Below are 19,043 nucleotides of genomic sequence, written 5' to 3'. Positions count from 1 at the left end.
AATCTTTTATGGCAGTGCCCAACACCAGGCTGAGCATCTTTGGGCTGACCTGAGATCTTAAAACAAAGATGTGGCAGGCAGTGCACTTCTGAGTAATTACCTGGAACTCTTGGGGGGCATCAGAAGCCAGAAGTTGAAAGCCCAATGAGTTTAATAGTTAAGAAGTGTCCTGAAATGTGCTGGTCTACATACCGGATGGAGGGTATACATTACAATCCAGAAGAAAGACAGATCAAGAGATTTTAAGGATAACATTCTCTCAGATGTGAGTGCTTGGACCCACTCAGTCCAGTCAAACCTGCATATCCACTACATAGCAGGATTTGGGTTTATGATAGTTTTAAAAAAATCAAAAAAGACAGCTGCATTTGAAATCCAGCCAGTCAAGAACCTGAGTGATGTTTGCAAATAGGTCATGGAACAGACTTGCTTTTTAAAAGGCTAACTATAATTACTCAAGGAAGATGCAGCTCCTTCTTGGTTAAAATGGAAGGTTAAAAAACACACACTTAGTATGGGGAAATTTTCTTTGTTTTTAATTTACAGCAGAAAGAATATAAAGCATTCAGAAAACATTTTCCATATTTTAAGGGCAATTCAAAACATTTTGCATGGTTCCAGCAGCTGAGTTCTTCAACAGATCCATTGATTCAGTGATGCTTTACATGCACAGTTACAAAAATAAAACTTACAAAAGAGAGACATCTATACTAGTTTTACATGCAAGTTTTGGGGACTCCCCATCGGGCGCCAACTACTGTGTGGAACTGCTGTAAGCGTGCAACCATAGAGGGGGTTCATGTTATATTCTGTATTTCTTTCACACAGTATTACTGTTTTCAGATGTGTTACATGAAGGAGCAATTCCACTTGCAGGAGACAAGATCCTGCTCCTGGCACTTGGGAATCCTGGTTTTCCCAAAAAGCTGCACTATCTTCTATTAAAATATGAGTTCCACAATCAAGAAAAGGGTGAATAGAATCACTTCACTTCAGTGGGACAGTGTATTTAACTCACCAGTGGTCACTGATACACTGAAGACTTGTGACCGGACATGGCAAAGCACTTAAGGATATACTTAACTTTAAGCATGTGAATACTCCTATGGAAGCTAACAGAATTGCTTTACATGCTTGATATTAAGCATGTACTTATGTGTTTGGCTGAAGCAGGGCCTTTGTCAGTAGATACATCACAAGGCCCATGGATTTGGAAGAGCAACTTGAAATAGCTCTGTATATTACTGACTCTGTGGGCATGTCTACATGTGCAGTTAATGCTATTTGGCTTTACTGTGCAGTAAATTTACTACGCAGTAAACTAATTTACTTCACAGTAAGTGGTGACACTTAGATTAGTAGACACAGTAGATTAGCCTATTGCGCATTAAAGCATCTCGTGTAGACACGGCTTCTCAGTACAAACGCAAGGGGTTAAATACTGCCACTGAGGTCATTACTCTTTCTTGTTAGGAAAAGATCAATTATATGTGCCATAATACTGGTAAATGGGACAAACATATTCAAAGTGTCAGAATTCTTCCAGTATTAATACAGAGCATTCCACAAGGAGTTTCTTTTTTCCATTTCCTATTCCCGTTTTTTGTGTGTGGAATACATAATGTGTATTCCAATTCAATAAAATAAACTGAAGTTAAAAGGCTGCCACAGCCGCAATGTGGGAGCCAGACAATTTCTCTTATTGAATCAGATCATAAAGCAGCAGTTCACAAATGTACAGAGTGTTCTGATCATGAGCTATAGCACATACACTGTAATTCAATGCTGGCAGTGAAAAGAAGGAATTAAAAACAGGTACAATTATAGAAAAGGCACCAAGAGCACTGACCCCAGTTTTTTTGCCACAACCTTTGTCTTTTCTTTTAAAGACACCAGTTTAAAAGCTTATAATCTGTGATATTTTTAGGCTTCACAACAAGCCTTGCAATTAAAGATTTCAGTTGGTGGCCTGGATCAAGTAAGAACAACTATTCTAAAACTAACTATCTAAAATGTATACCAATCATTTGGAAATTTTAAACTGGCACGAGCAAAATAAACACACAGGAGCAGTTTCTGATGTTAGCTACACCTGTGTAAACCCAGAGTAACTGTGCCAATTTCAGGGGTATTACTCCTGATACGTCCCAGTGCAATTAAGATCAGAATCTTGCCCATCCTGTTCAAACGTTACGACAGTATTACATTAGTATTTCACTTTTTAAACTATCTGATTTCTTTGGCTCCTCACTATGTGGAAATAGCAATATACCATGACACCCCTACAAGATCAGTTTGCATCTTTTAAGTTTTTACTTATTTTTATTTTTTTTTATTTTTGTGCAATTTTTATTACATTTTCTGACTTCCAGCAGGAGATATGAAAATGTGAAACATATTTTCTACTTTCATACTATTTCTTTTTTTTTTTCAGTTTATGTTCATTCTAAGTGTTCTTTATTGGAGTGAGTGTATGGTGTTAAGCTAGATACGATTTTGTATTCTTATGATTATCTGCTTTGCAAAAGTAACTTAATTTTTTTAAGCAATATTAGCATTCACATTACTTGGCACCATTGGCAAAAGAAATACAGAAAGAAAGAAAAATAAAATAAAATAAAATAAAATAAACTCCTGGTAGCCAAAATCAAATGTAAACATATCCTTTTTTTAGTAATGTTACTCTGCCTTTTTTCCTAAGTCTAAATACAGTAGCTCTTTTTTGCCATTTAGTCATGCTTTAGCAAAATGTTCTTCTAAAGAACATTTAAAATAAAGTTTCTTATAGTGAAATAAAGTTTTTGTTTCATTTTACAGACCATAGCCACTAATGCTTTGCTTTTTTCATTTCTTTTTTTCTTGAATTCATGCACATATCTCTTTGTTTTAATATATACAATATGTACAAACAATACATCCACACTCTTCTCGCTCATTCAGACAAAACTATACAAATAATAATTTTATCTTGCCAAGTTATTGACCCTTTGTGAATAAAATATTTAGTAATTAATCAATATATTCCCTTTCAAATATTATTTCTCATTTTCCATTTCTACCTTCTATATATACAGAAACTGCCCAGGTTTTGATGAAATAGCCAAAATAAGAAATTTACTGGCCAGAATGCAGCACCACTCTGATCTTTAGGTGGTAAAAATGTCCAGGCAACATATGTATGTGACTCTGTAGAACAAGAAATTTAAAGGTTACTTTAAAAAAATCCCAAAAAGAACATACTACATGCTTTACAAATTATTTTAAGAAAATAATTAAAATATCACATGAGAGTAAGGCTAGAAAATAAAGTGCTGAATATGAGAAAAAGTACATGACAACTGATATACTTGCAGGTTCTAGAAAAATACCAAAAAGAAACTGTAAAACTTGATCGAGCTGCTCTCTTTGTTTCCCATGCATTACCCGTTTACCTTGGAAGCCAACCCCCTCTGTAAATTCCCCAGGGATGTATTAAAAACCTGCAGATTTAAAAAGTTGCATTAAGTGTGCTGTAGAGAGATTCAAACAAAAACAAAGGACAGAAGTACGAACAAAATGAGAATGCATGGACCCAATAAAGATTTACTGATCTAAGCCCCTCCACTGAGAATCCCAAAGCTTCAGGTTCTTGGAGATGCCTGACAGGTGCAGGAATAGCATTCTTGTGTTGCTTGTGCATTCCCAACTTTTCTTAACAATATTTTTGGTATAATATTTGTACAGTTCCACACATTGTTTTAATACAGCCCTATGTGAAAAGGATAATTAATCGCTTCTTCTTTCTGAGAGAATGAAGCAACTCACAAATTCCTCCTGGTGTCTTTTATCTCATGATCCAACAGAAGATTGAGTTCCAAGATGTCTTGCTGAACAAATTAAAAGTTGTCCATGAAAGTGCAAATGCAATGACCAAAACATTACTGTTAAAATCCTGCAGCTGATCCTTCCAGACCTGCAGTAGGGTGTTTTTTGTTGTTGCTGTTATATGTCTCTGCTAAAAACAGAAAATGAAAACAGTCTGAAAAGCAATGTCACATTGCTACGGGATGCTGCTGCGTCTCTTCAAGTTCCTTGGCCTTTTTCAATTCTTTCACTCTGAAAAAATAAGAAGGGACAATGTAGCACTTCTATCTCTAAACTCTTCCAAAGGAGAAAGTGAAGGGGCTTCTTTACTAAAACCTGCAGTATGAAATAGTAACCCCCCCCAGAGAGTAGAAAAAGAGAAGCTCCTGCTACAACAAACAGTTGGGACAGAGGGAGGCTGAAGACTGAGAGAAAATACATTCATAAAGAGGAATTTACCTTTCACAATCACTTTCTGAGCCACTGTTTACCTCCTAAGTTCATTCTGGCATAGACTTTATAATAGTTACATGCCTTTTTGACTGCTTTGGCACTCCCTATGGATCAGATCCCTTGGGTAAAGTGCCCTTTTATTAACATATACAGTACCTTACAAATCAGCAGAATCTTTATATGCCTCTGTGCATGGCAGTTAAATTAGAACCACCCAAGTTTAGGGAATACGCTTCCTCTTCATATTGTCTCAGCTTCACTGCCAGCCCTTGCATTTTCTGATTGTAGGATGACTGGCATTGGGGTGACCACCAGTCCCTAATAGGGCGGGACAGTCCTGAAATGTGAACATCAACTCCTGGTCCCAGGTTGAATGACTCCAAGACAGTATCTGTCCTGGATTCCCAGTATTGTACAGGGATCTGGGTTCTCTGTTCGTTATGGAAAAAGACAGGAAACAGTGACTTTCCCCCTGCAGGACAGCAGCTCCCTGCAGGTAAGTCTGTGGGTGAGGGAGCATGGAAGGGGGCAGACCGAGGCCCCTATGGTGAGGGAGGGAGCAGGACAGAGGCTGGGGGAGCTGTCCAGCCAGGGTGGTGCATGGGGCCCAGGGCTGATGCAGGAAGGTGCATGGGGCCAAGCTGGGGGAATGGAATGAAGCCATGGGTGGCTCACCTGGGGGCACCAGGGCTGCTGGCTCCCCAATGCTGCACACATTCCCAGAGAGGGAGGAATGGGGAGACACATGCCTCCCCAGAGTTGTGCATGGGATGGATGAGGGCTGCCCACTGTCAGCTCAGGGCTCCCCACCCTGCCACCCTTCCCTCGAAGCCACCGCAGTAGTGCTGTGGAGTAGTGCTCCCCACTGCTGCCAGGTGGGCAGAGGGCACCTTGCCATGGCAGTACGGCTGGTGCAGGGCTCCTGGGGGAAGGGCAGCAGGCTGGGGAACCCCACGGTAGCCTGCATCCTCCCCTGCCCCCCCATGGGCTCCACTTGGCTCTGTTCCAGCCGTGCCACCAGGGGTGGGGGCAGGAGGTGGACATGTGTCCTGCCTTTCCATTTTGAAAAGGTGGTCGCCCTTGCTGGCACAGTCAGGGCCACTGCCTGTTCACGGAGACTAACCTGATGTGCCAGAGGGCTGCTCCTGATACTCAGCACTTGGCATAGGACACCTACATGCTGGTTGTGACCAATGCAGACAGTAAATTGTTTACTTGCCGAGTTCTGGTGTACCTGTTTTTGGGAGTGCTAGGTTCTTATTCACAAAGCTCTAGCATGTTGCTTCCATAATGCTGTGCAGTAAAAAAAATCATTTAAAACCAAGCACTGAATGCCTCTATGTCATGCCCAGAAGAGAGCAACCTGCCTCCTGGTGCTAATGGGCACTTGCTGTTTGTTGCTTATGATACTTTTCATTACAGAGAATGGGAAAAATAAACAAATGTAGATGCCCAGCTCTGACTGGAGTAGGACACAAGACTTAGTCAAGCTGCTAACAGAAAAACAAGACTCAGAGGAGTTGGTTCTTAGTTCTCCAAGGGGCAGGCATGTGTTTCTGTCACAGCGTTTTGTCTCCACTATATAGTACCTTTCAATCTAATTCCTCTTGCCCAACTAACAAAGAGGGAGCTGCACAGCTGTTCTGCAGAAGTGAGCTTGTTCATTGCTTATGAGTCATGAGTACAGCAGAAAAGTGTGATCTGGCATTTCTACACATACATTTATACACATGGGCATTTGTATACTTCTATTCTTTTAGTTTGATGCACATAACTAGGAAACCCCATTTTACTCTTTCAGGCTATTCGTGGACTCATTTTCATGAGCCACTGTGACAGAGTAACTCACTCGGAAAAACAAACAAAAAAATGGCATGTTACACATAGAGATCAGAAATGTCCTGTTGGAATAAGCTACAATATACAGGTATGTATTTATGTGAAAAAGCCACCTAACTCTGCATGTTCTAGTTCTGCTGTTGAGTAGTGTTCCTACCAAAACGGTGTAATATGACCCAAATTAGCAAGAATATACAGCAAGTTGGTGCCTTAAAAGCACTGAGTTAGAGACAACACAAGACAGCAAATTCAGAGATGCATCATCTGCCCTTCTGGGTGGAAGAAGGGCTACAAAGGAATCTAACAGAGCATTTGTTTCATGTAAATTAGGTGCTGTGGGGGCTGGATGATAAGAGTGTAAGAAGCACAGCAATTTAGAACAGTATGTAAGTTAAAGGAGGTTTCCACCAGACCCCTTTCTTTTGGTCTCTATACCAGCTTGGCCTTTACCTCTTAACATCAGTGTGTAATGGACACAGATTTACACATCACTTCCAAATTTGGTCCAGTAAATAGAAGTTTCAGCTAATCTGATCTGGATTAAATCAAGAGAGACTTGGACACCTTAACCATGACTTGAGGGATCAAAATCTATACTGTATATCCTCAAAGCCCCTACTCTTTCCTGGAGGCATCCACATTCCCCTGGCACCTTGTCCACTAGTAACTCTTCCCCCCACCCCACACCCCATACTTATATTTCTCCTGCTGGGAAGGCATAGAACCACCTAAGCAACGCTGCATAACCCCAGGCTGCTTGGCACCCCATAAAGATGAACAAACTTGCTGCTTCCCCCACCTATCTCCCCTGCCCGCCCCAACCTTGTGGGTGGTCTCAGTGCACGCTCAGTCCCAAAACAAATGCAGCGGGCTGGGGAGGAGGTTGGTCAGAGAAAACGGGGTTCCAGGGTCTGCTCCTGTTAGTGTTTAATCTTTTCTGAAGTGGAGCAGACTCAACAAAGAGAAGCTGAGAGCTTCCTACCCCTTCCCATGAGGGCTGACAGACCAGCAACCACAGTGCTCTCAAGGGGTGGGAGGTGAGGTCAAGTCCTTGGGCTGGTAAATTCCACTAGGGGAAAGGATACTTAAGCTGGAGGTAGTGTGATGTTGATCCTAAGTCCCTGCAGGGAGTCTAACCCTGAGGATGGAATCCCAGCAGCAAGGAGGTTAACAGATGGAGCAGGCCCCCCGCAGTGCTTTTCTTTTTACCAGAGCATGGGCATCATTCTCCACTGTGTATCTTGTACCATGGCAGTCCCTCATTAAAGTCAACCTCTGCATCTTCCTCTGCAACTCTTTCTTGTTCAGTAACAACTATTTATTGTTTGTATTGCTGTAGTATTTAGGAGGTATAGGCAGGGACCAGGACCTCACTATAATAGGTGTTGTAAAGATGTGTGCTTTTTTGCATTTAATGCTGAGGCTAATCACAAACAGGCATCAGACACCATTCCTGATGCATAATTTGTAGTGCAACTTGCACATTTTTTCAACTGCACCTCTCACCGTAACACAGAATTTACCTGTTATTACTACAGATCTCTTATTGAGAACATGCACAATTCTTAAGCTGGTGGCTCTTTCACTGAGACATGCTGTATCCATACTTAACAGTTCAACATGCAAAGTCTACACTAATGGAGCACTTTTGCTGCAAAAATGCAAGACATGCTGTGCTGCCAACTTCAACCTATGACATGCAGTATCTGTACTTGTGCAGACCTAGTAATTCTCTCTCTTGAACTGGCATGTGCATGCTATTGTAAATTAATTACTGAGTGCTTTCAATATTTGCACTAGTACAGATTCTATTCACAAATATGCAACACCTTTCTTGGTGAAAAGAATCCTGGAGAAGTGAAAAGGTTTCTAGGCCTGTATAAACTTTGGAACTGCAGTGTTAATTGTTGCTTAAAGAACACATCTGTATGGAATTTGCCTGAATAGAGCTTGCAGGTTGAAAAGAAAGGGCAAAATGACCCAGTTATAGGCCATTGAGACTCATTAGGGCAGTGGAGACAGGACTCTGTTTCTTTAACCTCAGCGCAAGAAAGAGGTAATGTGGTCAGCACCATGCTTCAGCCACCTTTGTTCCCTTGTAGCTCTTGGTACCCATTGGATAAGAGGCTGGGTGGGCCTCAGGGCTGCACTGGAAGTGGAAGCAATGAGTGAAAGTCTACCATTCTCCCTAGGCTCAAATCCAGTCCACAGCCAGTCAACCTATTAACTGAGCTACATGGCTTCCAAAAGAAAAAATGTACTGACAAAAGAGGCTGCAGAGTGCTCAGCTGTTTCCAAATACAAGTCAAGTGTGCTTTGCAACGCTACTCGACAGCATCTGCAAATCTGCAATGTGATGCTAATCATAACACTATTTGAATTTATTATGTTTTCCACATTTTCAGAACTAACACTCCATGTTTAACCAGGAACCATGTTTGGGGATGGACTGTAGGAACATGTATGAAGTACGTGTAAGCAGTGGCAAAATCGTGGCACAGAACCCACTGGAAATTTAACACTAAGACTGTCTTGTTTCTTCTGACTTTCTTCTTGGTACTAAGGGAGTACCCTGCTGCAAGGGAAGGAAGGGTCTTGGCCAGAACAGAACTGCTGGAATGCTCCTGTCCCCTTTGCACCCTGCCAGTGTCTGTGCAGAGCTGGAATGCTTCTGGCTCTGGCCACTCTTGATGAGTTACTGGCACCCTAGTAGACTGTTTTCAACCAGTGTTTGAACAAAGCTGGTGTAGCTCGCTTCTTGCATAGCATTTGAAAACTTACCTATTTATCAGATAGCTTTGGGCTGGTTCACTCAGAGTAACAAATGTTTCTTAACAGACTGTGTTTTTGCCCAGAGGTCCACTTAGCACCCTTCCTTCTTGTCATAGGTAGAGTATGCAACCCAAATCCTTCAGAACCTGCTGTGGTAGATAGCTACACCCCAGGAATGGCAACAGCCTCTCTCTGTTGTTCAAGGGTATCAAACTTACAGGCCACATCCCCATGAGCAGGGGCATACAGTTTCCATGGGGAAAAAATCAGCAGCACAAATGCATGCCACTGCTTTTTGCCCTGGTGCTTGCTCCTGAATGTGGGGTTAGCATAGGGAAAATGCTCTATGTGGGGTAAGGGAGGCTGGGGCCTTACTTTTGTTATTCATTAGAAAGCCTTGTTTGCCTTCTTATATGCTGCCACTTTCCAGGGATGCTGCAGCAGTGAGTGCTCACATGAATGGGGACCACAACCTTGTTTATTAACAGTAGACAAAAAAAATAGTCAAGCAGAATGTGATCCCTAGGCTGAAGGCTTGGACTGATTACAACCCCTGCAGGCCAGGGGATTTATAGGAGATTGGCTGCTCACATAGCTTTCAAGATACAAGCAGGGACCGCTGCCTTCCTGAAGGGGGCCGAATCATTCTCTCCACCTTAACACCCCCTCTTTCCACACCTAGCCACCTCTCTCTCCTCTCTCCACCAACGATTTTAGGCAGGGGTTGAGGAGGTGGAGGGGAAGCTCTCTTAGCAACTTGTCTTGAACACAAAACACAGCAAATCCTATAACGTAAAGTAGGAAACAGCTGCTCCCAGAGAAGCTGTTGCATCTAAGATTCAGGTCTATACCTGGCAACAGATATCAGGATGGCCTGGGGTGAGGGGAGCAGCACTGGGCCAAGATTCTTGGTGACACATAGAGTAGATCTCAGCCCCACAAACAGGCCTGCTGGTTGTGCCATACTGTGATATGGTAAACAGGGTGGCTCAGGGGAAGCTGTACTGCTGCTGCTGCTGCTCCTGGAAATTGTGCTTGGCAGGATGGGCTTAGAGGAGCTGCCCCCAAGAGCCTTCATCCTGCTGCACACTCAGTCCTGTGCAGTCCTCAGGGCAATGGAAAAACATGGGAAGAAAGCAAGTTTCTTTCCTTGTGTTTCTTTCTTTGTATTTCTGAGAAAAGCAGAGCCCTGCTAGCAAAGGCTCCGCTGGAGAGCCCAGAGACTGCCTGCTGACCAGTGCAAGGCCATGGTTATTTTTCAGCCGTGTCAGAAGGCAGCTGGAAGGAACCGCAAGTGTGGAGGTCACTACTGGCTGTCTGTGTGCCATCCCTCTGAATTAACTAGGGCTCAGGTGCTTTGTGTTTGTGCTGTGAACTTGGGAATCCTGATAGGCAGGAACATGCTCACAGCTCTCCCACCACCCCTGCTGGACAGCTCTTCCGATTGTATTTTGTATTAAGACATCCAAGAAGTTGCATCATTACATGCTAAAGCAATGTAGTAAACAACAGCCCTGAAAGCCAGCAGCAGCTTCTCTTTTATCTGTTCCCTTGAGTTTCAAATGAGAATTTGTAAGCAAATGGATTAGGCCTACTTAGAAAAGTCAAAGCAGGTGATGGCTTCATGGGTAAAGCATAAGGCAAAGCTGTTTCATAAAATTTACTTCATAATGCCCAGCCAGGAAAATGTTTAATGAGTCAGTGAGTTTTACAGCACACAGGTTCTGGTGATGCTGCAGGTCAGTAATATAAAAGGGCAGGGTGAATCAGAGCTAGAGAAGGTTTTCTAGTGAGTTACCTGTTGCTCTTAGAGCTGAAATGGCTTGTGGGAAATTTAGAAAATGGGAGCTCTTGCCTTTCTTCAGTTACCTCATTTGGGTTGCAAAACAAAAAAGACAGAAAGGCCCAATAAGAATGACACCCCAGAGCATGCGGTCTGCAATTGAACACATACATTTGTGCTCCAAAGACATTCAGCCCCTGCAAGATGTAAACGAAACAGAATTACTTGGGAACTTCTGCTGCAGCTACTACAATGTGATCTCTTGTCTGATCACTTAGGAGACAGATTCCCCCCTCCCCTGAAACCTTTCTCCCCATTCCAGATGTCACTACAAGGGGCAAAAAGGAACTGGGGACTTAATGTACTGGCTGCTGCACAGACCCATTTCTGGTGCACAAAAGAGGGGAGGCTGCTGCTGGGAACAGCTGGGGTCTGACAAGGGCTGCATAGCAAAAGGGGGGCTTTTGGTGGTTCATTTATGTATGAGACAAGGAAGGGTTACTTACCTGAGGCACTGACTGCCCCAAGTGGAGAGCAGTACTTAACCTGACAGTGAGGAAGGGGAGAGGGAGGCAGATTTTGAGAGGATGGTGCTATAAACAAACATATCCTTGGCATGTTATTAATAACTGTGACCTGGGGCTGTTCTGCCTCAGAAAACAGCTTCAACCCTTCACTATAAGCAGAAAGAGATCTAGTCTGACATTCCAGAAAAACTGGTCTGGCACACCCCATCTCTGGGATGCCTGCATACCTATGGCAGATGGAATTGCTGGAGCCTTGTGCATCCTTTGGTAAGCACGTACCAAGTCAATACACCTTGCACCTGTGCTTTGACAAACTACAACCAGGAGTGGGGAGCTGGGAGTGCACAGAAAGGAACTGTTCTGTATGCATCAGGAATGGCAGCACACACTAATATCAGGTATAATCCTTTTCATATGGTAGGCCTTTTAGAGGCAAGTAACTAGTGACAGTTTCCTTATTTTTGTTCCTGCTTTAACAACACAGTCTCCCTCCACCCATAAAAATCTATCTCTTTAATAAACCTGGCCTGTTTAAACTAGCTCATTCCTGGTGAAGGACTAAGTCCTAACATCTTTTTATGTTTTAATGAGGAACCCCAGTGTAAGCTCTCAACATGGGTTTGTTTGTGCAGGCTGAGTAGGATCTGTGCTTGTGTGCTATGTCACCTGAACAACAGTATCTGAGTATTTAAGAATGAAAACTTCAGTATGTGCATGGCAGGTCATGATGTGCACATGTACACACTCACAGCATGCATTCTTTAAATGCATGCGCACCCACAGCTGTAAAGAAAGAGCTCCCTTTGTACAGCCTCTCACGCTTTGGCACAGTTGCTGCTAAGACACATCACTCATCATTTCTTTTTTCCAGAAATCCAGAAAAAGTACAGAGATTCAGAAAATGAAACTCTGCTGACTCACTGTGACTGGCAAGGGCTGTGCAGAGAGAATAGTTATGGATGCACCATACTGAAGCATACACACAGACCCCCATACACAGGACCTGCTCCTTTGGCTGATTTAGGGTCACTGACACTGCTCCCCTGAAGCACAAATTATTGGTGTTGGAATGGAGACTAGAAGCCCTGGTCAGGGACTAGACCCGAGTTGACCACTGTGCAAATGCACCTGAAAACACTCACTGCCTCAAAAACAAAAGACCTAGGTGAGAGGAAAGAACAGTCAAACCTGTAGGATTAGCAGGCACCGAGATTCACTTGCAATCTTTTTCTCTGTTATTAGAGATGAATTTAGTGTCTGGTCTCCCCCCAGGTTCCTCAAATTGGGCATCAGAGCCATCTTAAGCATCATGGTAGACGACTGTGGCAATGGTCTTGGGAAAATCTGATACTGTGATAATCTGTTGCTCTTCCACCACCTCAGAGGTCAGGAGTCACTCTTTGTATATGCATATACGTACATCTCCGAGGTAGTATGAGGTTCAGTAGCAGGTTAGAAGGAAAAGGTCCTGTGATGGCTTCTCATTATTTTTAGCCACTTGAAATTTCAGTCTGTGATGCCAACAGAGTGAACATAACCAAGGGTTATGTATGAGCAAAGGGACTGTAAGTCCCGGCTGTTTCTGTGTTACTACTTAAGGCTTCCAGGGATCTTACAGTCTGCACAGTGCTGCTCCCTCAGAACCCAATTCACATGCCCCACAGTTCATTTTAAAGTGCAACAGCAGCAAGAGATACCTCATGTTAGGCTGGCCCCATACAGGTGGTGCTGGACTTGGAGGATCCTGTGCTGGTGGAACCTGCCAGTACTCCACTCTAGTCCATGGAGCAATGATACACTGGTCTAGTCAAAAGCTTGCCTCAGCAACTCCCCCAGAAGTAATATCCAGGTCCTTGGTCTCACTCTAAGGCAGTGAACTCCATCTTAAGCTCCATCTTAAGCTCCCACATGCATGATGAAAAAAACCACCAAGGGGTAGAGCCAGAGCTTTGCCCTCATACTGACACATGGTTATAGAGTATTCAAAACTGTATCATGTTTGAAAAACAAGGCAGGCTTCCAAATGCACAAGCAAAGGTCTTGCATGAAGACTGCTACCAGCAGGCTCTCTGAGTGGCACATGGACCATGCGAGATGAAGCCAAGTCAGTCATACCTAGGAGTGCAGGATGCATCTATGCTTAGAGTCCTGGTCTTCAAAGGAACAGCCCAATGGCACTGTCTCTGTTCTGTTCAGCTTGCAGGCCAACTGGCTCATATTCAAAAAGGAAAGCATTAGTCTTTCCCCTCGTACTATATCTTGAAGAAGTCAATTCTTAACCTGTACACTCTCCTACACAGAATCCCAAGCCTTGGAAAGAGCCAGGCAGCCACAGCCTGTCCTAAAGCAAACAAGACAAAGCCCCAAGCTCAGGAGTGGCCTCTGTCAAGCAGCAGAGGTGGGCCTCCCTGACCTTGTTCTTTCCCATCCCCAGTTGCTGGATTCTCTTCCTTTCTCTTTGCTGTTGCTCTGAAAAGTCACGGGCATGAGCAGATAGAGCCATAGGGGCAAGGGGTAACTCTTTCACATGACCTCAGTGCAGGGCTTGAACACAGCAAAGCCAACAAGGCTTTGGCAGTGCCCTGGCTCCACTCAGATGTATCCACAGATGCTGCAACCCTACAAGAGGGTGGCAGCCCAGCTGCCAGAGGAGGGAAGAAGCATAGTCCACTGGACTGGAGCAGCTTTGGGCTCAGAGTTGGGATCCCAGGGCAGTATTCTCCATTCTGGAGGGAGAATGCAGAACCAGGAAGCCAGGGGCCTGGCTCTGCTTGCTTTGAACCTGGTTTAGCCAGTCACATCCATGCAGACTGAATGTGATAGGTAGTGTTCAGACCCAGGAGTGTTCTGCACCCAAGGGAGACCAATTGGACTGACAGCAACAGAGCATTGGGGGTCCAGTGGCCAGGACTTCTGGGCTGCATGTTTGGTCCTGAGGAGGAGACAGATTAGTCTGGTTCCTCCACCTTTGTCTTAGTAGTTACACCTACAATTGCTACCTGCAAAGCAAGAGAACCCAGCCTGTATCTGTACCAGACAAGGAAGAGTCAGTACAGCTCTAGCTTTCTGGGAGAGCAGGTCAGCATTGACTGTCTGGCTCATCTCTGCAGCTGAACAAAAACTGATTGTCCCAGGGGAATAAGTAGAGGCACTTTTCTTTTTACATCAAGTCACTGTAATTTCTGCTTTTCAGGACTAACAAGCCAGGGGCCTCTGGGAGCCGCTAGCCAGACCTTTCTGCATGACCATCCCTGCCTCAGCTGTAGATATCATCAGGCCAGAGTGCAGGGACTAGCTAGCTAAGTGTGGGAGGAGCGTGGCCATGCTAATCCTACACAATGTAGAAACACCCAACTAGGAGCTGGACTTTGCCTCCCCAGAATAAGCCAAACCAGGTGGGGCTGGAGGTAAGTGTCAGGGGAAGTCAAGGCCACCTCTAAAATATTAGCTATGCAATTGGTAGGGAGCACTACTTGGAGACTTCCTGCTCCTTCTCCTGCTTGTTGTCAGCTACATGGGGGCACCAGTCTCATTTGTCTGCTACAGCACACTTTAACAGCACCACTTTTTAAAAGTGCCCTGTCTGAGGTGCTGCAAAGCTGGGGCCTGCTCTAAGCAGTACTGCCAGGCCCATGCTCCTGACGACAGGAACAAATCAGCTGTGGTTCTGTTTCTTGTCTCGGCCCCATCAGGAACAGAACCCGAACGTTACACAACACACCACAGGCTAACTAGATTTCTGGTGCCTGGGAAGGGATTTGTCCAGCAGCTCCTCACTCATCCATGTGATCTAAAACATCCTCAACTGTTTTTCAGTCCATCTCAGGATAAAGGTTGCTGGCCAAGCAAGGACCCCAACAACAATTGTGGAGCAGCCAGCCAAGGGACTTACCCACTACCCGACTACAGCTTGAATTGTGTTAGGAAAGGAGCAGGAGATAACTCCCCCATCCTGCTATGGCTCATTTGCAGCAAATGTACCTAGTGCATCCTATAGCACTGTGAAGGAGTCTGCTGAGAAAGAATACTGCAGCATTAACATTTGCTTGCAGCGCAACTGTCAGTATCAAGGAAGTCGTTACTCATTTAGCATGTGTCAGTGAAGACCCATTCGTGTGCCAAAGAAAATCCTGACAACAGCCATTTTGGATACTGCAAAGATCCCACCAACACCATTTTCTAGGCATGCCTGGTGATGGATATAAAAAAGTTCCTTTCTCACTTATTCATGCATTTGTAACATCTACTGTAGTGTTCTGCCCTGTTGTAAAAAGCGGTAGTGTTAGTAATTGCAATAGGGTTAGTTTGTACAGTATTTTTTCATATAATTAATGGAGGTGAAACTTACTGGCATATCTAGGCTGCAGCCCCATGCAAGCAAGCAGAAAGCAAAATATTTAAAATGGAATAGAGAGAAACTGGCTAGCAGGCAGCTAAACTCACCCTTTTGTACAGCCTATGGTCCACCAGAGGGCTTCAGATAGCAAAACAATACCAAAGAGCTATTAGCATAAAAATGGCATTAAAGAGACCTTAACAAATAGCTTCACTTTAATGAAGAGGAGACCAAGGGGCTCTGTTTGCCTTGAGAGAGAGGACTGTTCCCTGGCTGCTGGCTGGAGGGCTCCAGTTTTCTGTCAGGCAAGAGCAGATCAGAGCTCCGGACCATGTAGGGTGGTAACATGCAATACAGAAATCAAATGGAAACCAACAGTTATCCCAGTGATATTTCCAGGCTCCACCTACCTTCCCTCGCCCTATAGACTATTTCATCTCTACCTAAATGTCGCCAGCTAAAACAGGACTGTGCCCCAGCAGACAATTGTGGCCTACGGACATTACCCATGCACCAAACATAGGTGGTCAAGTGCATATGGAGCCAGTTCAGTTATGCCAAGCTCACCCAGGACTGACACTGTCTGAAGCAGGAACATTTGCAAACCACAGAGAAGGTGAGGCAAGTGTTTTCAAACCCAGAGTCATTAAATGTGAAAGTCTTTTTTGCTCATGTTCAAGGAGGTAGTCTGGGCCAGGGGCAGCAAGCAACAGGTACCACTGCAACCTCCACGTGAAAAGCAGGGTCATTTCCCGGCCCTGGCATCAAACACATTCACAGCTGTTTAGCTGATGCACATCTGAAAAGCCTTGAGTGGCCTCTCTCACTTTGTATAAGAAACACTCTCACAGGTCCTGCTGGCACTGTGAGATGGACAGAGTGCTTTTCTTTGGACCTGTGAACAGGTAACAAACAAGCATTGGTCACAGTTTGTCTGGGATGTTTCAGACACGGCTGTTCTGCTGCTGGATTAGATAGGACCTTCTCAGAGCCCTGCCAGCCCAGCTGTTCTATAAGGCTCAATGGGAATTTCTGGGTCTCCAACCCTACCAACAACTGCTGATAAGAACGGAGTCTTTGCCTCTCTAAGGCCTGCCCATATCCTTATGGATCAGGGAGAAACCTGAGCTGCACCATCCTGCCACCTTCCACACACTCTGAACTGACACTCATGCACCCTCTACAAAGTCAACTTATCATATACCCAGACAACAGCTGTAGGCCTCTCTCAGCAGCTGGCCCATGATTACTGGGACCCGTTGTCAGACACTGCAGCAAGCAAAAGCTCATGACCTCTGGCAGCTACCCACAGGTCTAAGCCACGTGACTCTGGTTCTCAGATGGGAGAAATCAACTTTGTTCTGCTGAAGGCCTCTGGGAGGAAGGTGAGCTAACAGGGTAAGTGAGAAACTTCTCAGAAGCTGCTTACACCTGGACAGAGAGGAACTACTCAGCACTGATATGAGCAGATGTGGACCAAAACACCCAAATGGAGAGCCTTGGGACCAGCTGGTTATACAGAAGCAGCCTGGAGAGACCATGGCACCTAGCCTTGCATCAAAGGAAGAGAGCAGTTTCTGGTGAGGGATAATATCCTGAGGTTGAAGTGGCCAATGTTTCTTCACTGTTCCTGTGGCTAAGATTCTGCTGCCCTCACCCTTTGTTGGACAGAGCTGTGCTCTGCCCTTCCCCCATTAGCAGCAGAGCTTCCTCCCCACCCCCACCTTACCTTTTCCCTGCACCCAGCCAGATCTCATTTCCCTTCCAGTGGTAGGTGCTTTCTGTTCACTTATTATGCCCTCCTCTCCTATCTTTCTCCATCTCAGGCAGTCACAGGCCACTACCTATCACAACATCTCTTGTGCTTGTGCCCAAAAACTTGCAAAGAACTTTTTTCCAGCTACTCAGTTGGTCTAATACAAGATATCACATCTACCCAAAGAACCTTACCTGCCTTGTGCATTCTCAGTGGGGAGAGGTAGGCTCTACCATGTCATCTGAAGGCTGCCACATTTTCCCTCCTCCCAGAGGTGGGAACACACTGGCTTCTCCCTGCTCTTGTTCCTGCTCTCCTTAGTACATGTTTTCAGCTCAGCTCATGGCTGTGGCCACTGTCTCCTTTCTGCATCAAAGTGACTCATGCTCTATTCCACGCATTTATGGGAGATCAAGACAATTCTTAACTAGCCTGAAAGTGTCACGCTTTCACCAGGAGGGTTGAGCTGGGGCCAGGGAATAGACCCCTGCTGATGTGTGTCTTCCTCAGACTGCCATTTCTGTGCAGGCTCTTTATGTTGCTTGTGTAGTTTTACTGAATATGATTTTAATCAACTTTTTGAAGCTGGTGGAACAACCAGTACTAGTAACACTGCAAAGGGACGTTACCTCTAAACCTCTGCAGTTGCCAGAGTAAAGCACATGTATATCTTTCTGCATGTCTTGTGGAGGGGACAGGGGGAAGCAGGATACCCTAGGAAACATGGCCAGATCTCCTTTGGGAATCAGCTCAGAACCTCTCTAACAACCTGCTCTGCCTCACCCTCTGGGCTCAGAGATAGGTCTAGGCAGCAGAAGCCAGGACTTGGAGCTTCAGGCAATGGGCCTTGGTTAGGAAGATGATGTGGGGAGGGGTCACATTTCTTTTCCTTTTTTGCCTTGGGTTTCTTCTGCATTTTTTGTTTAAAAGCAACCACGCTCCAACTTCCCCATTTGACAAGCAGCAGCAACAACCCCTCCCCATACACACACTAGGCACACCTAAGAACACAGCTAGGAGCTGAAGCCAGCCAGGGTCATTCCTCACCCTAAGCCTCCATGGCAAATGAGTGGAGCCCCTCTGCAAAAGTATTCAGCTGAGGACAGGCTGATAGGAGAGGGGAAGAATCTTGGATAAGAGAAACTGCCATAGCCACAGCCTGGCTAGGCCTGGGGAGATAGCAGTTTAAAGGAAACCCAGGCAACCTGGCATAATCCAAGCAAAGGGCTCATCCTGCTCACAGCTGGGAACTCATGTTCTGCCTACTTTCAAGGGACCCTTCCTGGCTGCGGGTACATGTGAACACACGCACTCTGCCTGGCCAGGTGTGCAAATCTGTACCTTGCTCTGTGGTGTGAGCACACCTAGAAGTGAGAGCAGAGCACAAGGTCCCCACAGACCACCCTGCTTCCTAGCATGTCAGCACCGGACTGCTTTGCTTGCCATTTAGATAGGGATTCCATTTATTCAGAAAAAAACAGGTTCAGCTCTAGTGCCTTTCCATGGATTCTCTCCTTTTGAAACAAAGGCAGTTGCAAGGTAGGTCAGATATTGCAGCATCCCCTGAACAGAACTGCTAAGGTGCAGCTTGGGAAGCCTGTAAAGCAGTTTGGAGACTGTCACTCAGGTACACTTCCCTCCAGGGCTTCAAGCCCACCACCTGTAGCAGAGCAAGGGACACAGCTAAGTCTGTTGGGGGCCTGATGCTTGGGGTGACCTGGGGATGGCAGATGA

The 19,043-nt window shown here is 45.1% G+C and overlaps 1 protein-coding gene across 1 annotated transcript in view; it reads right to left on the bottom strand.

Moving 5' to 3' along the window:
- Window positions 1-520: 520 nt before the first annotated feature.
- CAMTA1 (calmodulin binding transcription activator 1) overlaps window positions 521-19,043 on the bottom strand; it is a 1,278,205-nt gene continuing 1,259,682 nt past the window's right edge. The window contains exons 22-24 of the mRNA XM_090023968.1: window positions 15,661-15,691; window positions 10,706-10,887; window positions 521-4,095 (exon numbers count right to left, since the gene is read on the bottom strand). Coding sequence (XP_089880094.1) covers window positions 4,032-4,095; window positions 10,706-10,887; window positions 15,661-15,691 — 277 coding nt within the window. The 3' untranslated portion in view covers window positions 521-4,031. The remainder of the gene's footprint in view (window positions 4,096-10,705; window positions 10,888-15,660; window positions 15,692-19,043) is intronic.

This window comes from Crocodylus siamensis, chromosome 12 (genome assembly GCF_052110815.1).
Source record: "Crocodylus siamensis isolate JL-2025a chromosome 12, ASM5211081v1, whole genome shotgun sequence".
Classification (NCBI taxonomy): domain Eukaryota; kingdom Metazoa; phylum Chordata; order Crocodylia; family Crocodylidae; genus Crocodylus; species Crocodylus siamensis.
Note: the sequence above shows the minus strand (reverse complement) of the source record. Positions and strands in the feature narration are given on the sequence as shown.